The sequence below is a fragment of the Lepus europaeus genome, chromosome 9 (assembly GCF_033115175.1).
Source record: "Lepus europaeus isolate LE1 chromosome 9, mLepTim1.pri, whole genome shotgun sequence".
NCBI classification, from domain to species: Eukaryota; Metazoa; Chordata; class Mammalia; order Lagomorpha; family Leporidae; genus Lepus; species Lepus europaeus.
The window spans coordinates 94,449,694-94,461,844 of NC_084835.1; the positions used below are offsets into that span (position 1 = coordinate 94,449,694).

General features: G+C 42.4%; 1 protein-coding gene across 2 annotated transcripts in view; it reads right to left on the minus strand.

Annotated features, from left to right (window-relative positions):
- EPG5 (ectopic P-granules 5 autophagy tethering factor) overlaps positions 1–12,151 on the minus strand; it is a 109,537-nt gene that overhangs the window by 18,117 nt on the left and 79,269 nt on the right. The window contains exons 30-36 of one of the 2 annotated variants that reach the window (XM_062201602.1): positions 11,027–11,221; positions 9,712–9,925; positions 7,293–7,441; positions 6,037–6,238; positions 5,437–5,509; positions 3,848–3,951; positions 2,463–2,638 (exon numbers count right to left, since the gene is read on the minus strand). In XM_062201602.1, the coding sequence (XP_062057586.1) occupies positions 2,463–2,638; positions 3,848–3,951; positions 5,437–5,509; positions 6,037–6,238; positions 7,293–7,441; positions 9,712–9,925; positions 11,027–11,221 (1,113 nt within the window). Of the gene's footprint in view, positions 1–2,462; positions 2,639–3,847; positions 3,955–5,436; positions 5,510–6,036; positions 6,239–7,292; positions 7,442–9,711; positions 9,926–11,026; positions 11,222–12,151 lie in introns of both variants that reach the window. The other variant, XM_062201601.1, reaches the window with a different exon arrangement.

Sequence of the window (12,151 nt, forward strand, 5' to 3'; positions counted from 1 at the left end):
TTTTATCAAGAGCCTATTTTAATATTTTTAATTTGTTTAAAATAAAACACAGCTAGTCACGAACTTTTCCTTTCAAAATGAAGATGAAAAGTTCCCCTCGGGGCTCATGCTGTGGCACAGTGGGTTAAAGCCCCAGCCTGCAGTGCCAGCATCCCATATGGGTGCTGGTTTGCATCCTGGCTGTTCCACTTCCAATCCAGCTCCCTGCTAATGCACCTGGAAGGCAGCAGAGGATGGCCCAAGTGCTTGGACCACTGCATCCACGTGGGAGACCTGGAAGAAGCTCCTGGTTCCTCACTTCAGATCAGCTCAGCTCCAGCCATTGCGGCCATTTGGGGAGGGAACCAGCAGATGGAAGACTTCTCTCTCTTTCTGTCTCACTTCCTCCCATTCCTGTTACTATATTATGCTAATAATTCTCTTCCCTTGCAGAAAGCAATTCTTCATCCCTCTTTATAATCTGTCCTTTATTCTCACCTTTAACCCTGCAAGAAAGGAAAAAAAAAAAAAAGCAAGCATACCTCATCATGGCAGTGAGAAGCAATGGATTCAAAGATTCCCAGCTTCTGGCCCGGTCTATCATTACAGTAAAAGCCCTCACGGCACAGAGTCTACAGCTTCCGCTCTTTAATCTGTCTTATAGCTAAGGTCACCCTCCTAGTTAAAACTATCTTACAGCTCTTGAAGCAACTTTCTCTCATGTGTTCCTAATGGTGATAAATGTCCACTCAGGACCTGCCTCGCACTGTTAAGCCCACTCATGAAATCACTCTTGAATCTTATTTTTCTAAAACAACTGCCCTCCCGTAGAGCTCAACTACACAGGAGACGCTGACATGAGCAACACCAGGTGGGGTTTCATTTGCAGCACTAAAAGACTCAAGTATATTTCACTAATTATCATAGATAATTGTAGATCTGTATCAATGGAAGCACTTTTGGTGCCTCAATAATAAATGTGATTTAAGAGTACACCCAGATTAAGGTGACTAGGAACAAATGAACTGAAAATGTCTCAGATAAGATTATAAAAAAAAGGCTCTGTAACACAGAAACTTGGGGCCAGTGTCGTGGTGTAGTGGGTAAAGCTGCTGCCTGTGACACTGGCATTCCATGTGGGCGCCAGTTAGAGTTCCAGCAGCTCCATTTCGATCTAGCTCCCTGCTAATGTGCCTAAGAAAGCAGTAGAGAATGGCCCAAGGTCTTGGGTCCTTGCACCCACCTGGGAGAACTGGATGAAACTCCTGACTCCTGGCTTTGGCTTGGCTCACCCTTGGCTGTTGCAGCCCCTTGGGTAGTGAACCAGCAGATGGAAGATCGCTGTCTTCCTTTCTCTCCCTCTCTCTTAACTCTGACTTTTAAACACATACATACAATACATACATACATACATACATACATACGAAGGAAGGAAGTAAGGAAGAGAGGGAGGGAGGGAGGGAGGGAGGGAGGAAGGGAGGAAGGGAGGAAGGAAGGACGGACGGACGGACGGACGGACAAAAATAATCACTTCTAGGCCTTTTGGCCAAGATCAAGAGCAACAAAAATAGCTCCAGGGGCCAACTTTGAAGTGCAGCAGGTTAAGCCACAGCTTGAGACACCAGCATCTATACTGGAGCACTGGTTCAAATCCCAGATACTCTACTTCTGCTTCGGATCCAGCTCCCCACTAATGTGCCTGGGAAGGAAGAGGAAGATGGCTCTAGTGCTTGGGCTCCTGCCAACCGCACAGAGACCCAGATAGAGTTCCTCAGTCGTGTGTGCATGTGTTTATGTGTTCGCATGTGTTCCCATCTCTGTTGCTCTGCCTTTCAAATAAATAAATCTTAAAAAAAAAAAAAAACTCCAAATGCCTAAGTTACAATATTCAATACCCATTTTTCATAACCACTGTATCTACAGCACAGATGCACATCCACTTATTGGCCCTTTTTTCCAGGTTATTTCAAGTCTTTACACGATGGTGATGCCTCATTGGTTGTGACAATGAATTTTATCTCAGAAAATCTAATTACTCACTTGCAAACTGCTAAAAGAAACTAATGGCTTAAGTACCACTTTAAACTTTGCTTTACTAGAACATTTGATAATAAGTCACTCTAATGACACCAGGCTAGGAAAACATGCATACACACAAACACCAACCAAGACTGGGCACGACCAAGTCAATAAATTGTGTACTCACACAACACAATTACTAAAGTCTAGGACAGACATGTTGTAGGCAAAATCTTTCTCTGGGCTTTAAAAATAGTCCTGGAGGTGTTTTTTCAGTCATCCACCAACATAAAGAAATGACTGGCATGGGGAACTGGTCTCCACCAGCACCCCCAAAGCAGATGGGAATGTGTGCCCAGTTCCCCTTGGCACACCCCTCCCCTGTGGGTCACAGCCACAGTGGACAGGCTGCGCCCTGGACACCAGCTCTGCCCGGGCCGTGGCTGGTGGCATAGAGGGCTCACTTTGAAGAAGGCCTCCATGAGCATCTGGTCAGGGTGCAGGTCCTTCCAGTGGAGCTTCTGGTAGGCACTGTGGAAAGCGTACAGAATGAACTCTGGCATTTTGGGGGCTGTACAGGTTTCGCAATAATGCATCAGGTGTAACCGAAGGGCTCCTTCATCACCTGGCAACAGTTTATCTAAAAGTTAAAAGGAAAATACAGCTAAAGGTCTTTGGTTTACCAATCAATCAATCAATTGCACAAATCTGGACTAAAAGCCAAAAATCTAAGGTTCTAGATATTTACCCAATTTCAAGGATTTTCATGTACCAGATTAATACTAAAGAAGGGTACTTTAGGGGCCGGCACTGTGATGCAGCCAATTAAAAGTCCTGGCCTGAAGTGCCAATATCCCATATGGGTGCTGGTTCTAGTCCCAGCTGCTCCTCTTCCGATCTAGCTCTCTGCTATGGCCTACGAAAGCAGTGGAAGATGGCCCAAGTCCTTGGGCTCCTGTACCCACGTGGGAGATCAGGAAGAAACTCCTGGCTTCGGATCGCGCGGTGTCGGCCATTGCAGCCATCTGGGGAGTGAACCAGTGGATGGAGGACCTCTCTCTTTGTCTCTACCTCTCTCTGTAACTCTGTCTTTCAAATAAATAAATATTTTTTTTAAAAAAAAAGAAGAAGGGTACTTTATTAACATGAGTAATCATAACAACCGAATGGTGTGGGGGAAATAGTTGGGGTAATAAGTTTCTCTACAACACTTCTAAATATATGCTTTTAACTCAAATTTGCATCTGGAATCAGTTGCACTTGGCATGTATGTATTCTCATGGATTTACTGCTTCATTCACTTAGCACCTTGGAGGAATCCAATATTCCTCAATAGGGTATATTCCAGAAATTTCTCAAGATGACATACAAATAGGCAATGGGTACATGAAAAAATGTTCAGCATCACTAGTCACTATGCAAATTAAAACTACAATAAGATATCACCTCATACCTGTTAGAATGGTTTGATCAAAATGGTACACGATAAAGAGCTGGTAAGAGGGTGAAGAAAAGAGAATCTATACATTGTTGGTGAGAATATAAACTAGTCTAGGCATTATGGAAAACTTATATTTAGAGGCAGGTTCCTCAAAAAACTAGGAATAGACAGTATTTGAAAAGAGAATGGCTGCAAATATTCTGTAACTGAAAAACTCAGAGCAACCTCACAAAATACATAGATGCTACAAATTTAACAGTAAACAATTATATTAGTGACCTTTCTTTGGCCACACGTAACTGCCTACCAGCTAAAGAAAATTAAATAAAGTAGCAAAGCAGAAGTCAAAGTCTGAGCAAAGGACTTAGGGGAAAATGGAAACCGAGCATAGACACAACGTCCTCCCACCTTGGAATCTCCTGTGCAGTGAGTCCACAGAGTCGGTGAACAACTGCACAATGCTCGAAGCCACCACAGCATCGCTCTCCAGCCACGGGTAATGTCGCTGCTGGCTGCTTCAAAGAAAAGAACACACACCTCAGCAAGTGCCACAATTACATTACTCCAGGTAGCAGAGTCTAGGCCTGGTCCAAGTTCTAGAAAACCCTAACACACACTGAGACCATTTCAAAGGCATAAGTTTTTGCAGGGGAACCGTAGCTTGCAGCATTACCCGTGCACTTTTTTTTACTTCCTCTCCTTCCTATCATGCACTGCAACGCTGCCAAGCTTCAGAAGTGTGCTGTCCACATTCATAGTCCCCGGTGCTCACCGTTATACCACGGAACCCAATCTGAAGACATATGCTATCTAAACAACTCCTCCTCAACTGACATCTTTTTGTGGCCAATTCACGTCCTTGAACACCTTGGTAACAGTTCAAATGTCTTAGAAAAATACTCAGATGTGGCTTCAACGGAGTTTTTTACCCAAAGCAAAGATAAAATAAAATTTAAAAATCCATGTAAAAATAAGATAACCAAAAATTGACAGGAAAATAGCCAAAGAAATTCTGTATATGAAAATTTTAACTCTGACTCTCGTCCAAGATTTAAGTTCCATTAATTCTCCATGCAGATAAACACACAGCCTGCACTGTGGTCAGCAGTCTATATAAAGACATTATAAAATCCAGAAGCTTGCAGATAACTCAAGGGTAGCCCTCTAGCAAAAGCAAAGAACCAGAGCCTTTTAATATTTTCCCCAAGGGGCTCTTGAAGCAACATGGGTTCATACAAAGAGTTCTGAAACGCAAGTCAGCCAAAGGCTTAGCTCCAGCCCCAGCTTTGGCACTAGCCAACCAGCTGGGGGACTTAAGACACTCCTGTGCTCTGAAGTCTTAGGACCAAATCAATGTTTCTGAAAATGTCTTACATAAACTAAACTTTACCACTATCGTAATTCTGATAAAACTCCTGACAGTCACCCAGCTACCTTGCAGAAAAACACTGTGTGCATTCTTTCAGGAACAAAAGACTCCTAAGACAACACCTGCACTTGGACAGCTCTATGCCTCTAAGTATTTTAAATGCTCAGGAAAAAAATGCTTTCATTTAACTGCAGAGACCCAGGTTTAAAGAGTAATTCCCACCCGCTAATCCCATAGCCAACTCAGTTCCAAAAGGAAACCTGAGGTCAGGTAAAAAGTTGTTAGCTCCTTGTCACACTGTGTTATCGAAACCTAGGAGAAACCTTAGGAGAAGTGTCCAGTTTTCTGAAATTAAGTACACAAAGTCATTCAACTTCTTTATTATGGCAAACTAGAAAGCAACATCCAGCTGTTTCCCAAAATTAATATCAAGACAACATCTGTGCTAACCCAGTGACTAACAATTCCATACATAGAAGATGTCTGAAGCTTTGAAAAGAAGCGTTTTCAAAATTGAAATATCGCTTGTCAGTTAAAGTTGTAAATTCACCATGTTTACCAAACCCCATTAGAACTTTTAAGAAGACAAATTTCAAAGGACTCTGAATATGTGAAAAAATCTGTTTACCTTTCACTGTCCTCTAAAACCAGGATCCATGGCTTAAACAGTGCGATGATTCTTGAATGCAGGGATCTCAGCACTAAAACAGTAAAATTTTCAAGACAGAAAATGAGCTCATTGTTTGTCAATATCAATGGTAACATTATATAAAAAAGTCTACTTATCTGTAGACTCACAAACCTCTGTTAATATTCAAACAAAACGCTTAGTGTAACTTAAGTATGGTTGTGTTTTCATTTGCTACCTGTGAACGGAGGAATTTTTTATTATAACACAATGCCATGGAAAAATTCATAGCATACATTTTTTTTCTAAGCCAAGTGGTTAAATATTCACAACCTTTTCATTAGCTAAATAAATATCAGGAAGAGGAACTGGAGACAGATCCCTATCTTTCTGCACCCTACCCTGTGAAGGAACAAGCTGCAGCCTGCACCCCACCTTCCCCAGGTAATGCCTGAATGACACACATACAGCTCACAAGTGTGTTATGTATTTTCCATTTCCTCTCCTTGACAATCGATATCAATCTCCTAATGAGCCTACTCAAGTCTCTCTAATGGAAGGTCAGAACACCTCACTCACATTGTACTGAAAGCACAGTACCTGATTTGCTGTTAGCAGATGGGTCTTGGGCCAAGGAGGCCATTTCTGAGTCAATCAGCCTTTTCACAAGATAGCCCAAGAATGTCCTCACGTCGGCCACGTAAGGACTCCATTTTGAGAATAAACCAAAGCTTTTAAAGTCCAACTTGGATAACCGAAGTTTGTAGAAAAAGTCTGAAAGCCACTGTATCGTCTCCATTACCTAGAAGAGATAACCAGCAAAATATGCTTATTGAATGTCTACTTTTCTTTTTAAGACTGATTTATTTATTTGAAAGGCAGAGTGACAGAGAGGGAGAAACAGAGAGAGAGAGAGAGGGGGTCTGTTCTCTTTAGTATCACATTAACATTAAACATGAGAATTGTGTTGAAGTAATTATCATGCATTGACTGTGACCCTTAGAATCTAATGTATTAACAAATTCCTTCAGAGAGGGGCAGAATGCGAGACATCTTCCATCCACTGGTTCGCTCCCCAAATGGTCACAAAAACCCAAGCTGGACCAGGATAAAGACAGGAGCCAGGAACTCCATCTGGGTCTCCTATGTGACTGGCAGGAACCCAAGTATTTGAAGCCATCTACAACCTCCCTTGCACATTAGCAGGAAGTGGGATCACAAGTGTGAAGCAGCTGGGACTCAAACCAGACACTCCAATATGGGATGCTAGCATCCCAAAATGGTGGCTTAGCCTGCTGTGCTACAATGTCCACCCCTGAATGTCTACTTTTAGTAGAGTATTATGACAGTCTACGATGGGGGTCCAATAGGTCTTTACCTTTATAACAGAGCTGCAAAGATAGAACGCATATGGGAAAGCAATCACTGGGTTTCCAACTCTTTTTCTAAAACAGAACCATTATTTCAAATAAACTCTCACGTGAGCCCACATCAGATAGAAGTGGACAAAACTGACAGGTTGAAGGGACAATGCATGGAAACTCAACCAGCAGTGTAAGGGATGAGTTTGATGGGCAAGATGAGAAGGGAAGGTTTTCACAGGGAGGGCACCTGGCCTCATCTTAGACATATGGGCAAGAAACTAGAATCCTGGGACCCGGCAAAGGAGGCATGGGGAAAGAAAAGGACTAACAAAGAAACAGATAAAACACAAAAGCAGTTTTTTAGATAGAATAGTATTCAAAAGCAGCTCTTTAGGTCACTTAAAATGTACTGCAATTTTTAAAAAATAATAAACAGGAAGATAAACAGAAAAGAAATGTATAAATGTATAAACAAGACCAAAAGCGACACACCTGCTCATCAGACAGGAGAACATGTGAGGAGCTTTGAAGCACGGTGCTCTCTGCAGACGCTGCCCCCTGCTGGCAGCTTGTGGCACAGCAGCCCAGGGCTCTCAGAGTGGCTTTCCAGCACTCAGGGCTCAGCAACTGCTCCGCAGAGCCTAAGCACCAAGGACAGAGAAAGCAAGTCAGCAACCTTCCTGACTCACATTGAAGGATGCATGTGCTTTAAAAATGAATAAAAAATTACAAGTAAAAGTCGAAAACAAACCCACGGTGCTACCTGTGGTGAAGACAGCAAAGTAAAAGAGCTGACTATCTAGACATTTGGCTTTCCTCATTCCTTATCACCCTGCTGGGAGGGAGCAATGCTGAAGCCACTGGACCTCAAGTCCGGTGCGAATCCCACCCTTTGGCCCTGGCTGCGGAGTAGTCACAAGGTGCCACTTTCCTGGCTGGAGGGTAACAGCTACCTAGGGAGGGGCATGACACAAACAACGGCAGCAGCACGAGGGAGACCGGAAGTAGAACCTAACTCCAGAATCTAGACTCCCGCAAAGGGTCTCTTTCCAGCCCTTCAATTCTACTCCTCCAATGGGCAAAACCTAAACCAAAACCCAGAAGCAACACCGAAAAGTAAACACCACAAGCCAGTATTCTGAACTAGTTCCAGCGCTGCTACTGGCAAAGCACCCACGCCAGAGCATAGGAATGGTACCTCCCCTAAAGTACTTTCCCCAGGGTAACAGACATTGGCAGGAGCAAGTCAGGGGAAGGACGATGGGGACCGCTGCTACCTATCCAGCATCAGGCATCTAGGGGACAGTGACAAGTCTGTGTTCCATGGATACTTTGTTCTGGACCTTAGTGGGGGAGTCATGCTTGCCTCAAGGATGGCAGCAAAGCCAGGACTCAGGCAGGGAGGACAAGTAGAACAGAAGAGCAGAGGATGGAACTCTGGGATCATCAACATCGTAGTCAGGGAGGAAGGGGAAACAGGAGCCTGTAGGTCATAGAAACTGAGAAGTGTGATATTTTTATTCTTTTTTTTTTTTTTTTACTGCCAGGAAGGGACAGAGAGGTCTTCCACCTGCTGGTTTATTCCCTAAACACCCACAACAGCTGGGGTTGGGCCAGGCCAAAGTCAGGACACTGGAATTCAATCCATGTGTCCCATGTAGATGGCAGAGACTCAAGTACTTGGGCCATCACCTGGCGCCTCCAGAGTGCACATTAGCAGGAAGATGGATGGGAAGCAGAGTGGGGACTTGAACCCAGGCTCTCGGATATGGTGTGCAGGTGTCCCAAGTGGCATCTCCACCACTGCACCAAATGCCCACCCCAATATTGTTATTCTTATCTTTTAACTGAATTACTTTCCTGGTAAGTATAAACTTTCAGCTAAATGCAAGTCAATGGTGGCCTACATATGCAGTTCACAATCTGTTTAAGAGATTTCAGGGGAAACCTACAATTCATACTTCACCAGATTTTGAAAATTCAGAACAAAAATGAGCCAGGCACATACTCATTAAAATGATAAATATATTTCCTACCACCATTCTCCACCCATTCTGCTACTTGCCCCTTCAAGAAATAATTAAAGCTTGAAGTGCTGTGAAAAATGAGAGACCACACAATGTAGGATCCCTCAGTAACCCAATACAATGGACCATTCACTTACCCATTAAACAATTTCTAGTAAGTAACACAAAAATATGATATAAAATAACATTTAGTTTGTCATTACATCTAGCACAGTAAAGTTGTATGAAAAAAAGTAAAAACTATCTCATTTATCAAATTCCAATGAAATTACTTCCTAGTGCAATTCCAAAAGTAAAAAGGACTTCACTCTCTATCCCCCCTCTGATTTCCAACATTCCTATGGAAAAATACAGGAAAGGGGGAGAGAAATCATGGGAATATGGAAACTTTTTGCTGCTCTTTTCCTTGGCAACTATAAATACAAGCTATCATTATATCGAGATAAAGAGTAAAAAAATTAGGGTGGGAAAAAAATTCTCAAAGAGATACCCACTATTTTGAACTACTGAGAAGCTAACTGGCATATGAAATATTGTCAAAAGGCAGCTTCCTCCCCTGCCACATGTGTCACCTGTGGAGTAAGGAGGTCCTTTCCTACCAACTCCACTTGAGGACAGCAAAGTCAAAGTAGAGAGTCAGGTGCACGACCGTGGATGTCGCTGCTTTGCCCAATCAGGGCCCACGCTAATATAAATGACCATCTGACAGGTACCAACGTTTGGGACACTGTTGACCAAGTCCTTACTTTTGGGTTATGAATAGAGATTCTGAACTACTGTAGTCATCCTGTTTTTACATTTTTAGGTGACATCTGTAGAATGGCAAGTATGACACTGAACACTCACAGGGATGGGGTCAGTCATAATTACACGAAGACACTTACTTTGCATCAGCAGCCTGAGAATGTCACTGTACTGGTCAGGGAACTGGTACAGAAGGAGGTAAGTCCAGTGCTTACAGAAAAGATTAAATGGCATCAAAATATCTTCTTCTGGTTCAAGGCCCCAGGCAGTAAGTGCCAAATGAATGGACTCCAGAAGCCTGGTACGATCAGACAGAGGAGGTTTAGTGGCGTTTAACCATTGCTTAAGATCGAACTACAAAGAAAAAGAAACAAGAAGCAGTTTTATTTACACTAGAAAAGTGAAGTAGAGAGAGAACTGTACAAATTTAGTTACAAAGCCAAAGATTACCTAGCATTCACCTTTTTATAAAAACTGAAACTACAATTTATACACAAGTACATAAAAGAAGTTAGGAAGTTCTGTTGCAACCATCCTGCTACATTCTCAGGGATCTCAGAGGCACAGTCTTGTGAGCTCTGTGTGTTTTTTTTGCTTAGTTTGGTTCTGTGTCATTTAAAAACCTTATTGACCATTCATTATTGGTTTACAATTTTATTTTGTTCCTGAAAGATCCATACACTTTTATCTTTCACCCCAAGGTCTGGATCAGAAATTCGATGTTCTCCTCCACTGGTCCCAGTGCCATCAACAAACAGTCACTTTATGGAACTATTTCAATTTAACAGCCATGTTTCTGAGTCTTTATCAGTTCCCTATCTCAGCTCATAAAAATTCACACTATTGAATCCCAAACTATAAAACATGTTCTCCATTATAGACCAAGATCAGTTTCCAGCCCCTAAAAAATGCCAAGATTTTATTGCTTCATAAATGTCAGAGAAATATAATTGAAGGCAAAATAGCCGAAGCTCTGAAATTCTCAACTAGTTAAGTAAATTCATTGCCTTGGTCTAACACAGTTAATATTCTATTCAGAATGGGGACAAAGCAATTTGCTTAGATCTGGCTTATTCTAAACATGACAGACTCTGATATATCACAACTCACTTATCAAAACACAACTTAAGCATAATAAATTTAGTATAAATTTAAAAGTAGGCTGTACGAAACTACTATTATGAATTTTTTTTTCCAAATCTCTGCAGTTTTGAAAGAAGGCTTGGAAACAAGGTCCTCTGTATCCTGTATGGACTAAGAATAAGACTCCCTGACACAACACAACCAACATCCCACCTCCATAAAGGATGCCTGAAGATCAGGCCAAATGTGAAAAAGGACTCTCAGCGATGTTCTTTCAGGACGTGAACCTTCAGCGGTCTCTCCTTTTCTGTGGAACGAAAAGCAACCATCGTTTCCACATTTCAACAACATCAGAACTGAATCACAGCTCACCTTAGTTAGCAGCATGAAAATCATATCACTGTTGTCCTCGCTTAGAAACCTCACCACTTTCTCATAGAGCTGTATGAACTCTGCAGGTGCAGCATTGGGAGTGAAGAACGGGGACAAGAGGGAGCAGAGCCGTCTGTTCTTCAGGATGGTCTGAAGCACTTTCCTGCATTCTGATTTAGTGCCACTGATAAACACCTTGAAATCAAAGGGTAACAAGTCATCAAATTCTCTCCCTTTCTCAACATTTATTTATACAAGCAAGTTTTAAGGGTAAATAAGGTAAGTACAACTTTTTATAAATGAAAGTGTGAAGCTGTCAAAAGACATTTAAAACTAACATAGATAAGCCATCACTTCCAATAGAGGCAATACTAAAAATCATGGATCACCAATTAATCTGATTTGGATAAGCCACACGCAGAAAATTCTAGTTAACCATACTAAAAATTTTTAAGAGATTAAAGTAATGGGTAGGGGCCAACTTGTAGCACAACAGATTAAGTCACCACTTGTGATACCAGCATCCCATATTGCAGGGCCAGTTCCAGTCCTGGCTGATCTGCTTCAGATCCAGCTCCCTGCTAATGTGCATGGGAAGGCAGTGTGAAAGATGGCCCTAGTGCTTGGGCCCCAACCACCCATGTGTGAAATTCAGGTTGAGTTTCCAGCTCCTGGCTCCGTGGCCTGGCCAGCCCTGCCTGTTGTGACCATGAGGTCCCCTCTCTGTGTCGCTCTTCCTCTATTGCTCTGCCTTTTGAAAACATACATACATACACACTACATAATTTTTTTTAAAAAATTATTTAAAGTAATGGGGCATTTGCAATGTGCCTACCATGATTACTAAATAGGTTCTGCATAAAGTTAAGAAAACGAAACTTTTAGGTTTTATTAACACATGCCTTTAAAAAGCTAACTTTTGGGGCCGTGCTGTGGTGTAGCAGGTAAAGCTGCCACCTTAAGTGCCAGCATCTCATATGTGCACCGGTTCGAGAACCAGCTGCTCCATTTACAATCCAGCTCTCTACTATGGCCTGGGAAAGCAGTAGAAGATGGCCCAAGTCTGTAGACCCCTGTACTCGCGTGGGAGACCCAGAAGAAGCTCCTGGCTCCTGGCTTCGGATC